Raw genomic sequence first — 20,463 nt, 5'->3', positions numbered from 1 at the left:
CAGCTCCCTTAGGACTTGTTGTTAAACTGCACATTCATTTTAAAAGCTGAAAAGCTTGTTGTTAAAAGACAGTACATTTAAAATCTCGCTTAAAACTGAAAAATGTGGGTTAAAACTGAGAAAGTCTAGATGCTGTTTGTTGACAAGCACGCACCGCACACGGATCCATCACTTCCGTTTTCTCTTTCTCTGTCAAGTTAGGTATTTAAGCATACTCTTTATTTCAAAATAAAATGTGTGCAAAACAACATGTGCCTTCATTCATGAATAAAATATAAGGCCTCGGTGAAAATTAAGTACAGCCTTAAAAAATAAATAGAAAAGATATTTCCTTTTTTATTAACGTACTGTGTTGTGCACGTTTTTTGTGTGAAAAGTATACGCTACATTTTACTATTTAACTTCCGGTGTGGTTGCGGCTAAGGTAACCATGGCTGACTTGATGTAGCTCAGGGCAGCTAGGAGACCAAACCGACAATCAACTATCTGCAGTTAGCAAATACAGGCTAGCTGCCCGGTCACACAGACGGGAATATGGTGTCCACTGCTGTGCTCTTTATTTTAACTGTCGGCTGTGTCTGTGGGAAAGCTGCAGCAGAAAGGGAACTTGTATATGTGACTGTGGTGAGTAATATTAATATTTGGTATAACTCTTCCGAAGCTGTGTTGAGTGCAACTGTGTAACCGATCCGCGTCGTTTCTCTTCGGTGTGGATCGACGCCTGCGGAACTGTATTCAAAATTTAGGAGATTTAGTTTTTACTTTGCTTTTATGTAAACATGTAGATTAGTCTGATCACGAATTAAGCCTAAGACACATAATGTGAGTATTTTAGTGAATTCGGCGTATTAAAAATCGAAGTAGCAAAAATTCAAAGTCGTGAGACACCACGAAACAACAACAGCACTTCAAAAAGAACAAAACAGGAAATAACGTTAGCTAGTGCCAGCTACGCATTACATGCCTTAATAACCTGTCTTACTTGTCAGACTGAAAATGTATGTTAAAATGTTGGAACAAGTTACAGCATTAGTCGTTATAGTTTCATTGTAACAACAATGCAAACATCAAACAACACTTGGGAATAGCTGATGTTCTTTGATTCATATCTAATCTTTGAAGAATATTTGGTCAGATTGATAATGCCTTGGGTCATGTAGAAACCTCACTCGTCTCAGGGACACATTAATGAAGCACTGGCCTAAGTATTTGCAGATGCCCTGGACCTGTCTTTTCACAGCTCATCAGGAATGCCATCCTGCCCCAGGGAATAAATGCAGTATAGTCAGGGATACAGAAGTTAGTGTCTTGACAGAGCAACGGTGAGAAACATTATATTGTCTTCACTGCAAGAGGATACAGTTACGCAGATAGGACACACGCAAGCACAATTCTGTATATCTCCTTAGGCTGTGCAAATATTTTGTGAGAGCATTTTAAATGCATGTTTAGACCTTGATGGATGTATAAAGGTTGTCTTATCCTCTCCGAGTCCTTGACCATTATCTATATAGAGTAACTAACCTGTGACTTCACATTAGTGTATTTTGGCATGTCCTCCTTGTGAGGGTCAGTGAATTTAATTGGGGAGAGTATGGACACACTCGCAGGAGGCTGATAATGTTAGCATTGCATTGCCATACTCTGTTCATTCCAGAGATAACACACTGTGGCAAGCTGTAAATGCAAACGTTGTGACTGATGAAAGTCCTTTTTCTTTTAGCGTAACAGACAAGGAATCTGTGAGGACTGAGATAGCATTGGACACACTCCTGTTTTCCCATGTTTAAAGGCTCTTTATTGAGCATCTTGCATGCGAGAGGGAGGTCAGGTCAGAGGGTCAACATAGATTTTCTCATATGAAAGTTTTGTTGACTGTTGTTGCAACTGCTATTGAGGGCACTTAATGGCACACAGTCATTTTTTTTGCACTCATTCTTAGGAATGGTTCCCCAGTTGACTGCTACATAGCCATTAAGGGATCAAGTTTAGAAGATTAGATGGTCTAAAGCCCTTCAAAAATAAATTATACTTTATTTATTTTGGATGGATCAGTCATGCATGCTCTCCACTCCAGAAAACCACAAACCCACACTTCTCTTTGGTGGCTCGACGATTGAAACTTGAAACTGTTCTACTTGAATAGACAAGCTCTTGTGGTGGCATCCAGTAACAAAATCTAATTGACTGGATACAGTTATTACTTTCAACTTACACCAACATTAAAGTTCAAAACATAAGTTCTTTATAGTCAAAGGAACAGTTTCAAGTAAAACACCCAGTTAAAAATAAACATAGTTCCCCTTGTACAGTATATTGAGTAATTGTAGGTTTCTTTAGTATTGTACTTTTAAATCCTGTCCTAACATTCACTTATTAAATGGCTTTCACACTTTTTATTATCAGCCTAGACTTCCTTTTGTTTTGTTTTCCAGACATGCTTATACTGTAGTTTGTAATCGGTTTTAGGCCTGTTGTGTTTTGGAGTCTTCAGTTATCATATTATCACAGTTTAGCTGGTTATGGATGACATTGCGGTGTCAGACCAACACTTGGTAAGATCGTTATCATCAGCTGACTGAATATTATAACAGATAAAATTAGGATGGAGGTTTTGGTTTGATTCCTTTTGTTTTTTTTAGAGGAGCTGCATGGAGTTTTACAAACGTTCCACGTTAAAGACGGAATAAAGAGATCAAATAAAGCTATCTATTCTCAAGAAGTTGGAAGTAGAGCTTCTAAAGAGACTTGTAAAGACCACAGTCAAACATCACATGTTTGACTTAACATTTTTTTTTGCTGACAATCAATACATCAGCTTTATCAAGTGGCTTTTTGCTACCAAAAGTATTTTATTGCTAAATACATTCACATTTACCTGTCATTTATGACGTCGTGTTGTTAGATTCATGTGCAGCTGCATTCCAGTGTTTTTCTACTAAGAAGATTTCTTCAACAAAACAAGCCATTGGTCCTGTCAGGGTAAAGTGTTTTCCCTGTTCCTTCATAATCGTTTTTGTACTTTTTTATCTAAATATCTGTCGCTTTCTATTACAGTTTTTATCAGAGAATTTAGAGATAAAGTCAGAGCCTTTTTATGTTGGTATATTTCTTGTAGCACTCAATTTTGACCTATTAAGCCAATTTCTCTGTCATATATTTAGTTGAGTGTTAATCTAGCTCCCAAAATACTTCAACATGAAGTTGTATAGACAGCGATTCTGCTGCTGTCCAACCCTACTAATCTCATTATCACCTAATTACAGCACAATCCTTCTTCCTTCTAGTCTCTGTGTAGCAACGCTGGGGTTTTTTAAAACAGCTTGGGTTAATAGAAAATACTGATACATGTCACATTTTCCTGTTTTTTGCTGTAGTTGCACAGTAAAAGGGAAGTAGTGTGTTCTTATTTGGCCATTGTTACCTGACATCTCTTCTGTTTCCCCTCCAGCTGTTTCGGCATGGTGACAGGTCACCGGTCAAAGCATTTCCCACAGACCCACACCAAGAGAGCGACTGGCCTCAAGGCTTTGGGCAGCTATCACAGGTATAATGAATATGTTTTAACTGGAGTGACTGCAAACATCAGCACAGTACTTGTCACGCAAACTTTTTATTCTTCCCAGCCCTTTTTTGCCTGATATAGCTGGGAAAACGGTTTCAATAGGTGCATTGTTTTATGCAGCGTCTCGACGTCTTGTATATGTTTTTTTTAGGAGGGGATGAGGCAGCACTTTGAGCTGGGCCAGTTTCTGCGGAAGCGATACAAAGGATTCCTTAATGACACCTATAAAAGACAAGAGGTAGGTGAACTCACCTCATCCTCTTTTAGATCACATGACACCTCACCAGAAGCCTCATATGCATGTTAACGTTTAGAAGAGAGGGCCCCTTGCCGTGTTGGTGTTATACAGGGTTCCCACTGCTGCTGCAATTCCTGAGAATGGACTGACCCGAGCAAAGAAAGTCTGCGATGACCATGCTACAGTGTGTGAATACATTCGACCCCTCACTTGCAACCCCTTTGTCCTCAGATCTCAGTTCGCAGTACAGACTTCGATCGCACCCTGATGAGCGCCGAGGCCAACCTAGCAGGTCTCTGCTCTACCGCCTACACAGTAATATTTCTCTTTCCAGTACTTTCCTTCCCCACGTTAACAGTCTGTCTTATTCGTCCTTCATCTAGGTCTCTACCCCCCCACTGATCAGCAGGTCTTCCATCCAAACTTGATGTGGCAGCCCATACCTGTACACACCGTGCCACAAAGTGAAGAGAGGGTATGTAGATAATATAAATAGTTCTGTCTGTTCCCCTTGCTATATCGCCGCAGCTTGTCTAAACTTTCAGTCTCCTTTTTTTTAGCTTCTCTCTTTTCCTCTTGGAGACTGTCCTCGCTACAAACAGCTGATGAATGAAACTGAACACACACCTGAATTTATTAATGTCACCACCACATACAAGGTACAGTCTGCTTCTCTTTTCCCCATTACATCATATACAGAATATGGCACCAAGATTAGGGCCATAGCTACTAATAAGAGGCACTCAGGTCATGTCCCCACTATATTATGTCCAATATATCTGATAATTAAGGTGGGATATGTTGCATCAAAAGGAATATACATTCTACAATTACTTTTTCTGGTATTTTCTAGTGTTAAATCTTAAAATTATTATGACATATTTAAATATTTTAATTTAGGCATGTGGAGCTTACTGTGTTCTTCTCCTCAGGATATTATAGAGCTGGTGAGGAATAAAACAGGACTGAATAAGACCAATGTGGAGTCAGTCTGGAGCGTGTATGACACCCTCTTCTGTGAGGTGAGAACACACACACACACACACACACACACACACACACACAGAAACAGACAGTCACCAGAAGTATAAACAAGAAGTCAGAGCAGAAATGAAACCTACGCTTTGTATCAATATTTCTTTTGACTAAGGCAGGAAATGTTCAGATAATCTCCTCTTTAACTTCTGCAAAAAAATGTTCTGACATGACTCCTTTTCTTAAAGGTATGATAAAAATTGTTCACTGGAGCCAGAAATAAAATGTAATATAACTACACCATTATAATGACAATTTGTCTAATCCATTGTTATGAGAGATTTTGGCAGGTTTGCATATTATAGGAAAAAAGTCTGATTCACTACACATGTTGTCTTCATTTCAAAATAAGAGCGACATGATTCACAAGCTGTTTGAAGTTCAACTGAGAAGTTCACCCAAGTTATGTGTGAAACTTCTGGTGGGCCAGACGGGAACTGACCAAATGTGTCTTAGTCTTGTGACTCAACTGGCCTCATCGGTTTTTGAGGATCACGTGGACATTTTGGCAAACAAGCTGTTAGAGTAACGGGACTGTGCAACTCTTATCTAGTTAACAAACGCCCCTGTGTGCGTTTCAGCTGGGGTTTTAGTGGACAGCATGAGCACACATATGCCACACTAACATGAGTAGCTAAGATTTAGTATATTTCAAATGTTTTTAGGGATTATTATCTATATTTTTATGAGTCAAAAACATACAAAATAGTGTGAGATTTTAAGTAAGAGGCAAATATAAAACTGGGTCACTGAGTCAATCAACAGAAAAATTTAGCAACAATGAGAGAGACTTGCTGGCAGAAGACTGCTGGCAAAGTGCGATCAAGAACAACTTACCACAGCTTAATAAAAGATTGGAAACTATCTTTTTCATGGTTTCCATAATTCCCTGTGTGTGTGTGTATGTGTGTGTGTGTTCGTGTTCGTTCAGTCCCGGCACAACATGTCTGCTCCTGACTGGGTTACTCCTGATGTTATGGAGAAGCTCAGAGTGCTTAAAGACTTTGGATTTCAGGTAATATTTGTTTTTGGTGTCTCATGATGGTTCACATGCTAAAAGTATTGTAATGATACTGTTTGATGCACGATGTCCACAGGTCATATTCGGGTTCTACAAACAACAAGAAAAGAGCCGGCTGCAGGGAGGTATGTGCTGCTTTACTGCAGGGACTTGCCAAACTACATTTGTGTGTGTGTGTAATAATGTTTCTTTGCTTTTTTTTAATATATAAAATGTCCCTTCATAGTACTTACACTGTCAAAGCAACTGCTATACAATCATGATTATTATAGTTGACCCTGACGAGCAGTATAGTACTATATTTTTCTAATGGTCAACAAAAACAGGTCATGAATATATAGTTTCATTAAGGAAAAGGGCAAAATAATTTATTTAAAAAGCTGGGCACTGTAGTTTAAGCTTAAACAAGCATTTGTTAGGGAACATTTTAAGCAGTGGATTAATCCACATTTCCTCTTGTGAGCATTTTTTGGAAAACAATGGAGCTCTGTGGCACAGAGGAAGAAGATACTTGATAGTAGGATACATTCATTGTTGGTTTTAGTTTTTTCATGAGCTTTGTTGACAGTAGGAAAACTACAGACTGTCTCCAGGCATTTAAATACAGGATTAAATGGGGAAATTAGAGCTGCTGCTGTCTTTTAGGTATCTTGTTGGGTGAAATAGTGAAGAATCTTTCCAAGATGGCCGTCCCAGACCCAAAACCGAGACTGAAAATGATGATGCTGTCAGCGGTGAGCTAGTTAACGACACAAACGTTATAAGAATTACTTTAAATTACTGTTTTTTTCACCTAGTCAGGTTAGCTGTTTCCAGCCTTTGTGTTAAGCTAAGCTAACCGTCGCCTGGCTGTATCTTCTCATCTAACTCTTGGCAAGAAACTATTTCTTTGTGTCATTTTCCACAGCATGACACCACTGTAGCCGCTCTTCAGGCCAGCTTGAATGTGTTCAATGGAAGACAGCCACCATATGCCTCCTGTCAAATACTTGAGCTGTACAGGGATAACAATGGGTAAATTACACACAAACAAGAGTATACTGTTGACACTTACTGAAACATAATAATGACATACACAGGCTCCATGTGATATTGAGAAGCTGATACCAGAAAGAAAGAAAATATGTATATATATATATATATATATAAGTGGTAAAAATTGAGACTTTTACTTTGAAACACAACCAGATTCAACTGTGTCAAAAATACAAGGGTGAAGAAGCCAGTAGATTTAAATGAGCTGTTACGATACTTGTTCCTCATAATCTGGTACACTGATGTCCATGAGTACTATTTGTGGGTTTAAAGAGCTTAAAGTGGACATTAAACATGTTTAAATGTGACATTAGACAGTCATAGACTGTTAAACTGAATATTGTACCCTTGTCTCTCTCTCTCTGTGTCCATGCAGCTCTTTTTCGGTGTCGATGTTTTACCGAAACGACAGCACAGTGGAGCCCTACCATCTGCAGTTACCAGGCTGCTCCCTTGACTGCCCCCTAGACAAGTTTGTGAGAATTACAAAGCTCTCTATTTCAGAAGACCGGGACAAAGAGTGTGAAGTGCCCTCGGAAGGGAGCAATGAAGGTGAACTTTTCCAACACTAAAAACTGCTAAAAATAAAATGAAAAAGTTGACCACCAGTGATCCATTTTCACCATTCTTCCTTCCTCTCCTGTGTCCTCTACCCATCTGTCTTTCTTTTGTCTTGCCGTCTTCAGAAGTGATCATCAGTCTGGCGGTGTCCAGCTTTCTGCTCCTCCTCCTCATCGCCCTCCTCCTCTGTGTTATTTGTTGGAAGACGAAGCCAAACAGCAGCCGGGGATACCACCATGTGGTCAACCAGGAGGTCGGAGAGGAATCCTGACAGAAGCATAAACTCCTCTCTCGGAGATCTACTAACCTCGCGTCTTGGGACAGCAGCGATGACGATGAACTTTAAACTTCTGAGTTACCATTTGTGATAGTTTCAACACATTAGGTTCAGGGACCCACAACCATAAGAGTCAGAATGACCCTGTTTCTTTTGGGTCAGAAGGAAAATTTAAGCTTTTTAAAGATTTAAACTTAAGGTTTTAGAGAATCCCAGCTTTTTCACCATCACTCTGAACTAACATGATTAGTGATGTTAGTTATTAGTGATGATTGAGACATTGTTGGAGAGACCAGGACTGGTTTCTACACCAAGAACACACAGCAGGGAAAACATTTTTATTATATCTAAAGTGTTCCAATGTGGTCTGATCTGCAATCAGCCAAATAGGTTCACGATTTCAACAAATAGTAGCCTGATTTTTCTGCTTGGAAAGACACTGTCCACTGTTCAGTCTGGTTTTTGTTGAAACTGTCAACCAAAATCAGATTTGAATAGCTGCAGAAAAATTCAGCGACACAAAGTTGAGATTTTAAATAATAAAATAATGGTAGGTATTGTGATGGAAAATGGTGAGTTCTAGTTTTAGTGTTCCTCCTGGCAGGTCTAATTTTCTTTTTAAAAAATATAGCACATACTATATTTTACCTGATTAGAAACATCTATGATGCTGACAGGATTAAAACTTAAGTGGCTAAATTGTTTTAATACTGAATCTCCGTCCAGAGTGTTTCTAAAACAGGCCTGTTTCCGCAGGTTCTTCATGTAATCGGATTACTTTTTTTAATTGGCAAGAACACAGTTTTGTGTGTGTGTGTGTGTGTTATTGCAAATTCATGTGCCAGTTTGTGCGTGCACAGATCTGTGAGACCTAATGACAGAGGTGCCTTAAATATTTTTAATTGGGATTTTTTTTTTTCTGCTCTAATGGATATCACACATTTTTGTTGGTGTTCAAGTTTTTGATGTGATCTGAAAACACCCTTATAAAAAGTTGTGCTTGGTTTATCAACGGAACAGTGGGGCGGGTGCTTTGGGAAATTTGGGAAACTGTCATTCACCCAGCGAGGGAGCTGACCTCGACAGCAAGCATCCACCCCCATGTATCCTTTAACACGACTGAGCTGAGCCTCACCTTTAAGGGAAAACCAAGCAAAATAGTCAACAAGAATCAAAGTAGTTTGTGATATATGAATCAGCTTCTTACAAATAGAGCTTACAGCATCCTTTTAAGATGTTTTTAATGTGAATATGTTTGCAATTTGGAAAAACTGAAGCTATTTACATTTGTGTGTTTTTAAATCTGGCAGCTTTGACTGATTTGAAAAATAAGAACCCACCATCTTTTTAAATGCAGGACAGAAACATAATGCTTTTCCTTACGCAATATCATGAAAAACCAAAAACGGTGAACCTAAAACCTTCAGCGCATGCAGTTTTAGAAAAAGCTGCGGTTTTATACAAATGGAACTGAACGTTTCTTTTTTTGCCTTGGGTGAAGAAAATCCAATATATTACAAATAAGTATGAAAGATTCTGGACTTTGACATGATAATTGCTGGATAATTCAAAACGTTTGTCACACTCACTATAGTCAACATAATTAAAATTATTTTTATGTATTGTTTAGCCCCACTCGAAATTTTTGTTCATGCTGTGAAATGATTGATCAGACTTTGAGAATGTGTTGCTCATACTTTTTTCTTTTTGAAAAATACATGATCAGTCATTGCGAATGTTGCATGTAGATAATAACATGCTTAGCAGATGATTGTCAGAGAAAACCCCCACTCAGGAATGCAAAGCTACTAGTGTGGCAGCACCAATCAAATCTGTCCTCAGTGAAACCTGCTTTTACTGTTTTGTCACAGTGAGAATGTTGGGTGCTTGAAACCCCGTATATCTGCTCACAGGTCAAGCTCAACATTTTTACACATAAAACTAAATTATTTTAATACACTTAAACCATGTAATATCAAAAATGATTTGTCATGTTTCAAATGTGTGTCTGACAACAAATTAAATATCTACAAGTTGGCAAATTTATATTTTCTGGCACAGTGATTTCACTAGTTTCACTAAAATATTTATCTCAGAACAGCTTCAAAGCTTGCCCATGTTTTGCATTGAGCCGGCCAGCTACTTCCTTGGCTTAAGTCGGCTGTTCCTCATAAACTTGTTAACTGGTTAATTCAGACATATGACCTGCTACCGGAGTTCATGTCTGTTTGTAGTGGTGATGATTTGATTTTTCACATGTAGTTGTGATGTGCTGTTTTATTTGGTGGGAGAAAGGGCAGTAAACTATCTGTTATGTAATGTAATCCCCATTAGGTTGAACGATTGACAAATTCTGGTTCCCCTTCGTCTTAAAAACAGTGCAGTAGGCCTTTATTTAAACATGGTAGTGCTTTTCTTGCATACATCATTAGTGATCTGTTGTACGATAGGTTACATTCAGTATGGCCACGGATAAAACAATTAATAAAACAAGTACCACTGCCTTTTTTTTTTAAAGCAGATAGAGCAAATACACAAATAATATCACAATGGAAAGAAAATATGACACTGATTTCTTGCACTCTGATGCAGAAGCATGCACAGTAGATGTTAATTCTTCTGAAATAGGCAAGCAGCTGAACACTGATAACTTCATTTTCATTACTATTTTTGAAAGTGTCCTGTGAAACTTGTTTTTTTTTTTTGTTTGTTTTCATGTATGATGTCAAACTTTACATTGTCATTTACAGATTGAGTTTCATGACAGCTGACAAACTTAGTTAGCACAGATACACTGATTTTGGCATATATGAAAATGTTCCATCAAAGTGAAATATTGCTTACAGGCTGCAGTCTATCATGAGATTCAGAAAATTCATGAGATTATGAAAAACGATAGGAGAGAGGGAAAGTGGGGGGAAAAAAAGAAAATCAAACAAATTAATGTAAAATAAAAAAAGATGTATAAAAACATATTAAACTTCAAAAACAAAAATCTAAGATCTCACACACACATCGACTCAAGATGTCACTTAACACACATGGATTAGAAATTGATTAACTTGGAGACACTCAAAACAATCAAACATACACCATCCAACCATTTCTTGTGCAAAAATATATTTTTCTTAAGGAATGAAACTGTTAGATATGACAAAATGTGATGGCACATTGATATGTCCTTTCTGAAAGGATAAATAGCAAAATATATAATACAGACGATTACTGAAGAAAATACATAAAACAAGTAGGAGATGAAATCCTACATTCAGGCCCAAAGCCTTTCCTCTCAAGGTGACTGTCTTCTAAGTGCAAATTGTTGCCTCACAGCTCCGATAGGATTAGATTCCACAAAATGTTTTTGGTCAAAAGTACGTTTTAGAGACTTCCACCCTGTTAATGAACAATCCTAGGGCAGATTTCTACTCCAATGTTGAATGTAGAATACATACTGTTCCTTTGATCTGTCATACTGTATATCCACATGTTCAAATGATACTGATAATGCTACTGCAAGTAAATCTGTGATATGTTTTTAACATTCAACAACTTGACAGTGCATGGCACTCCTGTCTTACATTTTCACATAGTTTCCATTATATAATTGTGGGTAACCTAGATTTGCAGTGGAATTGTAACAGAGCAACAGAGATTTTGTTAACGCCGGAGTCATTATTAAAGTCACCTCCACCCCTAATTAATTTGTTTGATGTTACATTTTTTACACACTTGTACAAGCTTGTGCTATTAAGAGAGAACACCCATATGGCAGCTACATATAAATTGTAAGCATTTTACATGGATGATATTTGTGAAGATAAACTGACCAGTATTTTGAATTTCTGTTAGTTATGAACATTGTCAAACTAAACAAGAATCCGCTAAGGTGACTGCCTAAAGTCTCAAGCTCGCTAACTGTGTTTTTACAACTTTATATTTTTGTGGCACCGAAATTAACAATCACTGTTTGACATTAAAATAATATTACCAAGTCTGTGATGGGTTAAGTTTTATTAGCTTATTGTATTGTTTTGCTAGGTCGCTGAGAATCTTCTTGGTTAAACAGATTGAGTTTAAGCTAACTGTTCGCATTAACTAGCTCTCACTGCTACATCATCTAATGGCAAATTAGCAACAGCTAATTCCTGTCGTATGTAACCAGACCTAAAAGTGAGAAACGCCATGACATGCCCTTTGTAGATGCATATCATTTGTTTTATATTGTCAGAAAAGCCTTTTTGAGGATCAGGCTAACAGACCAGCATCCGTCACTGTTCTTTTCCAGCTTAAATGACCCTTTTTTAATGCAAATGAAAAAGATTGTATCATATAGGTGCCCATTAAACACAACCACACCGCCCAAGCTGAGTGAATATAACGTCCAGAGCTGTTGACTATCAGACCACTGCAGCTTAGGGTTAGCCACGTTAGCTTGATAAGCCAGCTACATAGCTCCTTTCTGAGCAGAATGGTACATTTGATAGGAGCACATTTGGATATAATTTACAAGGAAAAGGGGGAAAGGATGATGAGTGTTGATTATCTAGTCCCTGATAATTCCAGTCTCAGAAATGATAATCTGACCAAAACATTTGACAGAACAAGTTTGGTCTTTGCAGTTTTAGGTGTATTAGCCATATTAGTGCTAAACCTGTGGTCCATAGCCTGCACTTGCTTTCATTCTATGTCCATATAGCCATTTAAAGACGTTGATGTCTAAAAAAAAAAAAAAACACAACAAGCAGTTAGTCGTGGCACAACAACTTTCCAGTTGCTGATACCACCACATTCCTCCCGAATAGTTAAGTGAATCCATTTTGAAGCCCAGCCTGGTCCAGAGCAATACCTCAGAATTTCACTTAAAAGCACCTGATTTTATGTATCTAGGGAAGCAAAATGGTGACAGGACATTGTTAGTTATTAGTCAGTCTTTTTCAATCTTTACGATGGACCCTGCTTAATTCTGTGGGGTGCAGAAATAATTTTGAGACCCGCAGTAATAATTCTGTGGCGTGGAATAGTAGTTACTGTGATGATGATGGTGGTAGTTGTTCTGCGGTGTGGAGTAGTAGTTGTGATGGTGGTGATGGTGACCCTGTATGTTTCCATAGGCGAAAAGGAGGGGGGCCGTGGAAGACGGCGGTTGCTGGGTGGACGCAACACCCGCTGTCAGAGTTGCGCTGGGTTGGATGGAGCCATACCAAGTGGACGCACCCAGCTGGGGAGTGGTGGAGAGGAGACTAGGAGATGAGAAGGATTAAAAAGAGGTCTTAAAGAAGAGGTAGGAGGGAGAGGATAATGTCAAAAGTCATTTTATCAGTCTGGGTATCGAAGTTAGGTTGAACTTGTTTGATGTACTTGAATGAATGACAGATACCGAAAGACTGCGTGTGCTTGTGTGTTCCCACCTGGCCCGATCTGTCCTACTATTAATGCTTCTGGAAAGGTCATCATCACTATCGTACCGTCGAGGGTTGTCAAAGAAATAAGCTCTGGAGCTGAAACTGTGGCTGTTGATCATCCCTCCTGGAGCCTGAGAGGTACAGACATGTTAAAGCTTCATTATAGTTTACAGCTCTGAAAGTTCACAGTTCTGTCTGATAGATTATAGCTGGCATTTGTGCTTTCTACGTGTCATTTTACCAGGTTTTGGTTTGGTCTCTGGACTCTGAAGAAAACCACCACTAAGCTTGTAGGTAGCAGCTCCCAGAAAAACAGAATTATACCAAACGCGATGTAGGCTTCGCCGCTGATCTCCTGCACATCAGCCTGGAACACAAACAGTGTATCACACTGTATAAAATATTCATATTCATTACCTGAACTAAACAAAATAGTGGACCCCGTGCTGCATTTGTGCTTTTACATCTTGTGAGTGTACATGGACTTTTTCAAATAATTTTTCTTTCATTACGGACACCACTTATCATGAGAATGACAGACTTAAAGGTTGTTCATCATTTTGGGAAATAAGGTTATTTTCTTTCTTGCTGAGTCTTAGATGAGAACACCCTACAGTTTTATGTAGGTAGAATCAGGTGGCAATTAGTTTATCTATGTCTAAAGACTTCAAGCTAGGAGAAACAGCCTCTCTAAAACAAGGTGCGTCACTTTGTATTGAAACGTGGTGGGGACATAGGGGCTCAGGTTAGGGGTGTGAAGAGACACTTAGCTCGCGAGACATCAGGATATGCAATATTAGGTTCATGAGAGCAAGACAAAAAGATCCTCAAAGATATCCTCAATGCTGAGATGTAGGGTACCTCCCCCAGGACATTTTGATCTTTAAACACTTCTAAAGCATTCTGGTGAAAGTTTCTGCACCAGTTTATAGTGGAAATGTTTTTATTTATGTAAAAGGAACCACAAAACTCAGGTGACGCATGACATTTCAAAAGTATTACAGAATATAATGTAGTGCAGGTCTCAGGCATTCTGTGTTGCTTTCAGATCGGTTTCTCCGATAGATAAACTTTTCTCATGTAATATCATCCCAACACAACTGTCGACATGATTTAGTATTCCCTCCTTTTTTGTCATGTTCACAGGGAGAGAATGGAAAACTTGGCCAAAAAGAAACTGTATCAAGAAGTTGTTCAAGTTACTGATTGGTGCTGCACGTCTTTGGGTCATTTTATAATCAGAAGCTTACTTTTTTGGACAATGCACATTTATTTCTTCTATATTTTAATTGCATTGCATGTTTTCTTAATGTGCAAATAAACCTTTGTTAAGGTTTTTTTTTTTTTTTTAGATACAAGTTATATTTCCGAACGTTTTTTGTTACAAATTATGCTTTAAAAAAAGTGGTGGGGACAAAATCTGCCTTTTCAAAAATTTAAAAAATATGTCTAACAACACCTGTTTAGCTCACTAAAAACACATTTTATCTTGTGTGTTTCATCTGTACACAAACCAACACAAAATGTAAAAAGGTTTTGTGTTTTTGTGTAATTACATGCGGTAAAACTATTTCCCTCTGGATGCATACTCACTATGAAATATTTGAAGCATTCAAAATACCATAAAACCTCATCTTGCAAATACATTTTTGTTTAAAGGTGGGGTATGCGATTCTGAAGACATTTACTCATTTAGCTGATGCTTTTATCCAAAGCGACTAACAATTGCTAGGCAAAAAAAGAATTGGATGTCATGACAAATACTATGATGACAAGCAAATTTCATATTTCCTAAAATGTCAAACTATTCCTGTAACTCTTCTAACAGTGGCCTACACCTGAATACTTTCAAACATTATGTTATATTCTAATCTAAATTATTATTAGATTATTATATACTAAATATTAAAAAAATCAAATGCAGAACAAACAGATAATTATTACAATTTTAAAAAACAACTATTTAAGGATTCAAATAAAGTGTATGTGTATTTCACCTGTGATGTATACCAAGTTACTATATGTAATATATATACATAAATATGGGTAAAATGCTTGGTAAGCATAGAAACACATGCTCAGGACAGAATAATGTTGACTTGTTGACAGCTGGTATACAGAATAATTTGTAAAGCCAGATTATGCCCCCCACACATCCACACAGTTGGTGTCCATTGGTGTAATACATACACACAAACACCAACGATGAAACCCTTTAAAATGGGCTGTCCGTCTCAAGGCTTGAGCCCCGATGTAGGTCAGGACACACAGACACATGGGGTTATTTATAGCCAAACAAAGCCCTTTACCCCACTAAGCGTTGCTTTCCTACATCTCCTATAATTGATTGCCCACACACACATAAACTCACACACCTGGCATTTGGTTTCTGGCCAAATAAAAGCTTATTTCCTATCTATAACTGAACGCACTTGCTACCATACCTGATCAGAAACGCTGTACCAGCCGTAGTTGAAGGGACTGGGTCTATCCTGCGGTGAGAGGGCCACCACCACCAGGTTATAACAGGCCCGGGATGTGTAGAGCAAAATCACCACGGCTCCTATGGCTGTGGCTTGGCACACCGATGTTCCCTGGAGGAAGAGGTACTGTGCTTATTACAGGCTCACGCTCATGTATCAGTCGGGTATTGGCCTGAAAGACTGAGGCCTGTTGAGGGCATGTTTGTTCACGACTTTGGGTGAATTTATTTTGAGTAGGCCTAGTGGATCAGGGATTCCTATTTTTATTTTTTGAAAAGGCACTCTTCCTGTGTGGTTTAATTAATCTGCTTGTTTGTCATAGTGAGATGTGCACTAGCTGCCATTACTGGACTGGAATTATATGTGTCATTTAGCTAGGTAGAGATTACAAATGTCTGCAAAGTATTAGTGCTGCTCAATTATGGCAAAAATCAAGATCTCGTTTATTTTAGCCAATATTGAGATTTTCTCAACTAAATTACTCATCACTCAAATAGCCCATGAAATAAGAAGTAGTAATCCAACATTATTGAATTTAAACAGCATCTTAGAGGGCAAGAGAATGATAGCAACCCAGTGCTTGCTTAGGCTGACTGCGTAGGGGCACAGATGGGCCGCCCAGGGGTGACGACAACTTGATTCGTTACATAACACTGCAATTTAACCATGGTCAGGAGATGCAGTGACTAAGTTTTGAAAGATTATGCCTCACAGTGGATTGATCCGCAGCCTACAATTTTCGGACCCTCAGTGACTTTATTTCTAGGACACTAGCAATCGATCTAGTGAGTTATTCAGACCATCAAGGAGGAAAGTGAAAAATATACAGAAATCTATGATTTTGTAGGCCAATTTATTCCCCTGAGTAATTTCAGTCAGCTCCTCTCGAACCGTGCGCACGTAAGGCTGGTAGACAAGCAGCAGACTTTGTAGTAATGAGATTGTTTTTGTCGTGCATCCCTCTCCCAAACCGAGACGTTTTCATTGCTTAAGCTAATAATGGTGACTAACAAGTTATAGCAGTTATAACCACCGGCCATCTTGACTTGAGCTGAACTAAACATGCCACAGCCTGGCTGAGAGCAAGTTTGGGCTTCTAGGGAGGGGCGAGAGCCACTGCTGTAAAGGAGAGAGGTTTATAACAGAGGACAAAACGAGAACATCATTGAGACCAATTGTTTTTTTGTCTAAATCATTTTTTTCATAATCGTTAAAAGCAAAAGGTGTTATTGAAAACAAAATGTGATTAATTGCACAACCCTTTAAAGTGTAGCATGTAATAAAAAATGAAGAAATGTGAGGATGTTCCACAAACAAGTTTAACTCTAAACAGTCATTTTATTCGAGGAAGTCTGTAATTTCTAAATACTGAAAATGTCCATATATAAGCTTCTGTAATGTAAATGTACAGCAAGAGTTTCGGGAATGTTACCAAAATGGTAAATTTTTTCAATAGCTTACCTTAATTTGTGGAATACTGACACGTTTTTAACAGATGTTAACAAATTTTGCATGCATTTATTCCTACCTTGGATTCAAGGTAAACGTTGGCAGAGGACATCTTGGCAATCTTAAAGATGCAGACAGCCAGAGAAACAGCACACAGGACAAAGAGACTGTCGTTGATCAAGACCCGGGCCAGGACTGCATGTCTGATACCCCCATCACTGGAGACATAAAGGTTGCTAACTTTTTACAATCAAGTAGTAAAAAAGAACGTTCCATGGAGCTAAATGCGACATTATTATGAATGGAGAAAATTTTGTCTTAAATGGTATTTTTTTTGTTTACCTCGGTGAATCAGAGTGCTCCAGAGCTCCTTGTACAAACAATGCACAAGTTAAATTTACCACCAGGAAAAATATACTGAGACACAGGAAGAGCAAACGCAGAGGAACCCTGGATAGAGAAAGACAGAGGAATATGCAGACAGTAAGAGCCAAAAAAGGTGACATCATTCATAAACAACAACTCATTAACATTCATGGTGTTGAAGCTGCAAACCAACTGTGTGTGTGAGAGAGAAGAAAGGAAAAGAAAGAGGGAGAGAATGTGGTTGTGGAGAGGAACGAGAATTTCTGTCTTTAACCAACATGGAGGAAGATTATTGCATGTCATTAGATGGAGATATCGACAGTTCATTTTAGTATAATGTCCAACAGTCAAGGCAAAGGCAAAATATTGGAAAACCTGCAAGTGACATATGAACCAACAAAGTTACAGGACAGACTTACTTGTATTTGGTGAGCTCTGGTGAATATTTGGCTTTAGCCTTAAACATCACCTAAACAAAGAAAAGTATAAAAAGAAATATCATCACACACATGATACACACACACACACACACACACACACAAACCTGCCCCCACCTGAGGTGGTGGGTCGGGCTGTTTGACTTGAATTGACTGGAAATGCGGACAGCGTAATTTCACAAGACAATGACAGTCAGCTATTTGTAAGCAGTGATGTTAAAGAAACAGGACCATACCGCTCAACATCGAAGTTGACCCACCTTTACTAGGCAATAAAACAATAATAATAATAAAAGTTTGATTTGATTCATTTGAATCACAATCAAATTAGCACTTAATTTTTCTATTAAGGCAACTCGGCCAGACAGACAATGAAAAGAGCCAAACCTAAAGAGAGATCAAACTTCATTAACAGAAAATCCAAAGACAAATATCAGAAAGTCACAGTACTAAAACACATCTGATCTGCACCTTTTATCTCCTCAAAACTCTCCTGTACTTGTATTGCTTGGTTGGTACGAAAATGGTCAAATAAATAGTCAAACTACATATTCTCTATGAGTTGCCTTGCTGCCAACATGTTATCAGTAGTGACCTTAAAAAACATCAAACAGTCCAATTTAAGTATACAAAACCCGGGACACTGGCCTTCAATGATCTAGTTCACCTACTTCCTGGAAATTCTTTTGACATTTTTTTAAAACCAAAATGTAGTTTAATAAGTCAGACTCTGATTAATGATGATAATGATTAATTTCTGATATTATGATAGGTGCCATGGCCAAAATTGCTTATGTCAACATTTACTAAAACACACACACACACAAACACTCAGCCTTTTGCGTGAGAATGTAGGCCAGAAGGAGGTAATTTGTAACCAAGAAATGAAGCAACAAGTCAACAGAACACTGCTGGATTACATGCTTTATGTACCTTCAGAAACCTATAGAAAATGTAGCTTAATCAATATTGTCTCTTCAAGTACAGAGTGAGATTCCCCAGTGGTGAAATTAATGTTTTTTCATCTGATTATTACCATTATCCATTTTCCTCTAGTAAGTAAGAGCTAAAGTGTAATAAGGGGGAAGTAAATCACTGGTCAGGACTCAGGCCTGACTCATCAAAAAACACACTACACACATATTTCCACACGTGTCAGGCGTCAGACTGTGCCACGCTGGCATGATGTTCTATCACGCCATTTATTACCTTCAGTGAGTTCACCATTAAAAAGCCCTGTTCAGCAGTAAGGCGATAATACAGGAACTGGGTTGTGACATTGTTTGAACAACTTATGAATCATCCTCAGTTATAACGTTGCTCAAAAACTGATTTTCTGTGCTTGTGTTTAAGCAGTCTAGGCAAGCTCTCCTGTTTTCATGCCTTTTACTGCTTTATGGACTTTAAATACATGTATATCATGTCAGCTAGAGCTGAAAAGATTAGTCTGTAAATCAATTGGTTGACCTACAGATGATTAATCAGCAGCTATTTTAATAACTGAATAATCATTTTAGTCATTTTTCAAGAAAAATGCCAAAGATTGTTTGGTTCCAGCATCACAAGTGTGGGAATCAGATGCATTACTAGCCATATATGGTAGTAAAGTGAATATATTTGTGGTTTGGGCTGCAGATAGGCAAAGCAATTTGAATCATTATCTGCAGCCCTAATGTCAACTTTGATCCGTCAGTGAGGGCACATCTAGTTACCCCTGAATAAATTAAAATGCAGTGCAATCTCATAACTGAATTATAAGACAGTGGTTCCCGACCTTTTTGCCTTGTGTCCCCTTTAAACACAACCAACCAGTTGACCCTGTCAAGGTCACGCCGTCCCACAATGATGAATTTTACGGGGTCTCAAAATGTGGTCAAAACAGTACCATTGCAGCCTGGGATTGAGTATTTAGTGTCAAATATCTTGTTCTTCACCTGCTAAATACTCCATTATGTTCACTTGCTAGATGTTAACTTTGCCTGTCTGCTGTTTGGTGCTGGGCTGGTAGAGCTAGTGGCTTTATCGGTAAACTACACTGATGAGAGCTGTGGGAGAGAAGCAGAACATTGAATTTACTGGGCCGAAAACCAAAACAATGACCTGAAAGATGCTAAAATGCTCTGTAGAATTGAGAGGACATTTTGGGTGAGTTGGGTGATATTCTCTGTGTGTTTGTCACTACAAATCACTTAGATGTAGTCATTTGACTCATTGTTAATATAAAATGATTGATTATAGCTGCTTTACTGTTATTCCGACTTTAATTAGGGGACATCCTTTTTTTGATTGATATCTTTAATATTACTAAGACTGTAAAACAGTTTGTTTAAGTACTCGTGATTAAGAAAGTAACACCAACAATGTGTAGGGCATTACACCCGGCACTGTTTGCCGGATGGGTCAGGAACAACAGCACTGCAGCCGGATGGTCAAAGTTTCTACTGGGAGAAAATATGAATCTGACATACTGTGTTACTCAGCTCTGACCCGGCTAGATGTGAAACCACAAGTAGGAAAAGTTTGTTCACTGAGCTGGCCAGTCACATGATTTTCCCAACATATATAGATGCATATTTTAAACCTATAATGACAGG

At 38.3% G+C, this 20,463-nt stretch overlaps 2 protein-coding genes across 2 annotated transcripts in view; one reads left to right on the top strand and one right to left on the bottom strand.

Moving 5' to 3' along the window:
• Positions 1 to 463: 463 nt before the first annotated feature.
• Positions 464 to 11,429, top strand: LOC123973919 (lysosomal acid phosphatase-like). The gene is made up of 13 exons (XM_046054305.1): positions 464 to 624; positions 3,452 to 3,547; positions 3,717 to 3,803; positions 4,035 to 4,095; positions 4,187 to 4,278; positions 4,364 to 4,462; positions 4,736 to 4,825; positions 5,770 to 5,853; positions 5,936 to 5,984; positions 6,505 to 6,593; positions 6,767 to 6,873; positions 7,271 to 7,446; positions 7,581 to 11,429. Exons 1-13 carry the CDS (start codon positions 535 to 537, stop codon positions 7,724 to 7,726), a joined length of 1,266 nt encoding a protein of 421 aa, XP_045910261.1. The 5' UTR covers positions 464 to 534; the 3' UTR covers positions 7,727 to 11,429.
• The window catches only part of gpr137c (G protein-coupled receptor 137c), a 12,910-nt gene continuing 2,553 nt past the window's right edge, over positions 10,107 to 20,463 (bottom strand). Inside the window, exons 2-9 of the mRNA XM_046054293.1 lie at positions 17,852 to 17,901; positions 17,409 to 17,516; positions 17,146 to 17,284; positions 15,579 to 15,728; positions 13,376 to 13,501; positions 13,141 to 13,265; positions 12,761 to 12,972; positions 10,107 to 12,448 (exon numbers count right to left, since the gene is read on the bottom strand). Coding sequence (XP_045910249.1) covers positions 12,378 to 12,448; positions 12,761 to 12,972; positions 13,141 to 13,265; positions 13,376 to 13,501; positions 15,579 to 15,728; positions 17,146 to 17,284; positions 17,409 to 17,516; positions 17,852 to 17,901 — 981 coding nt within the window. The 3' untranslated portion in view covers positions 10,107 to 12,377. The remainder of the gene's footprint in view (positions 12,449 to 12,760; positions 12,973 to 13,140; positions 13,266 to 13,375; positions 13,502 to 15,578; positions 15,729 to 17,145; positions 17,285 to 17,408; positions 17,517 to 17,851; positions 17,902 to 20,463) is intronic.

Source organism: Micropterus dolomieu, linkage group LG01 (genome assembly GCF_021292245.1).
Source record: "Micropterus dolomieu isolate WLL.071019.BEF.003 ecotype Adirondacks linkage group LG01, ASM2129224v1, whole genome shotgun sequence".
Classification (NCBI taxonomy): domain Eukaryota; kingdom Metazoa; phylum Chordata; class Actinopteri; order Centrarchiformes; family Centrarchidae; genus Micropterus; species Micropterus dolomieu.
The sequence above is the reverse complement of the archived record's forward strand: the minus strand, read 5'-3'. Positions and strand labels throughout refer to the sequence as shown.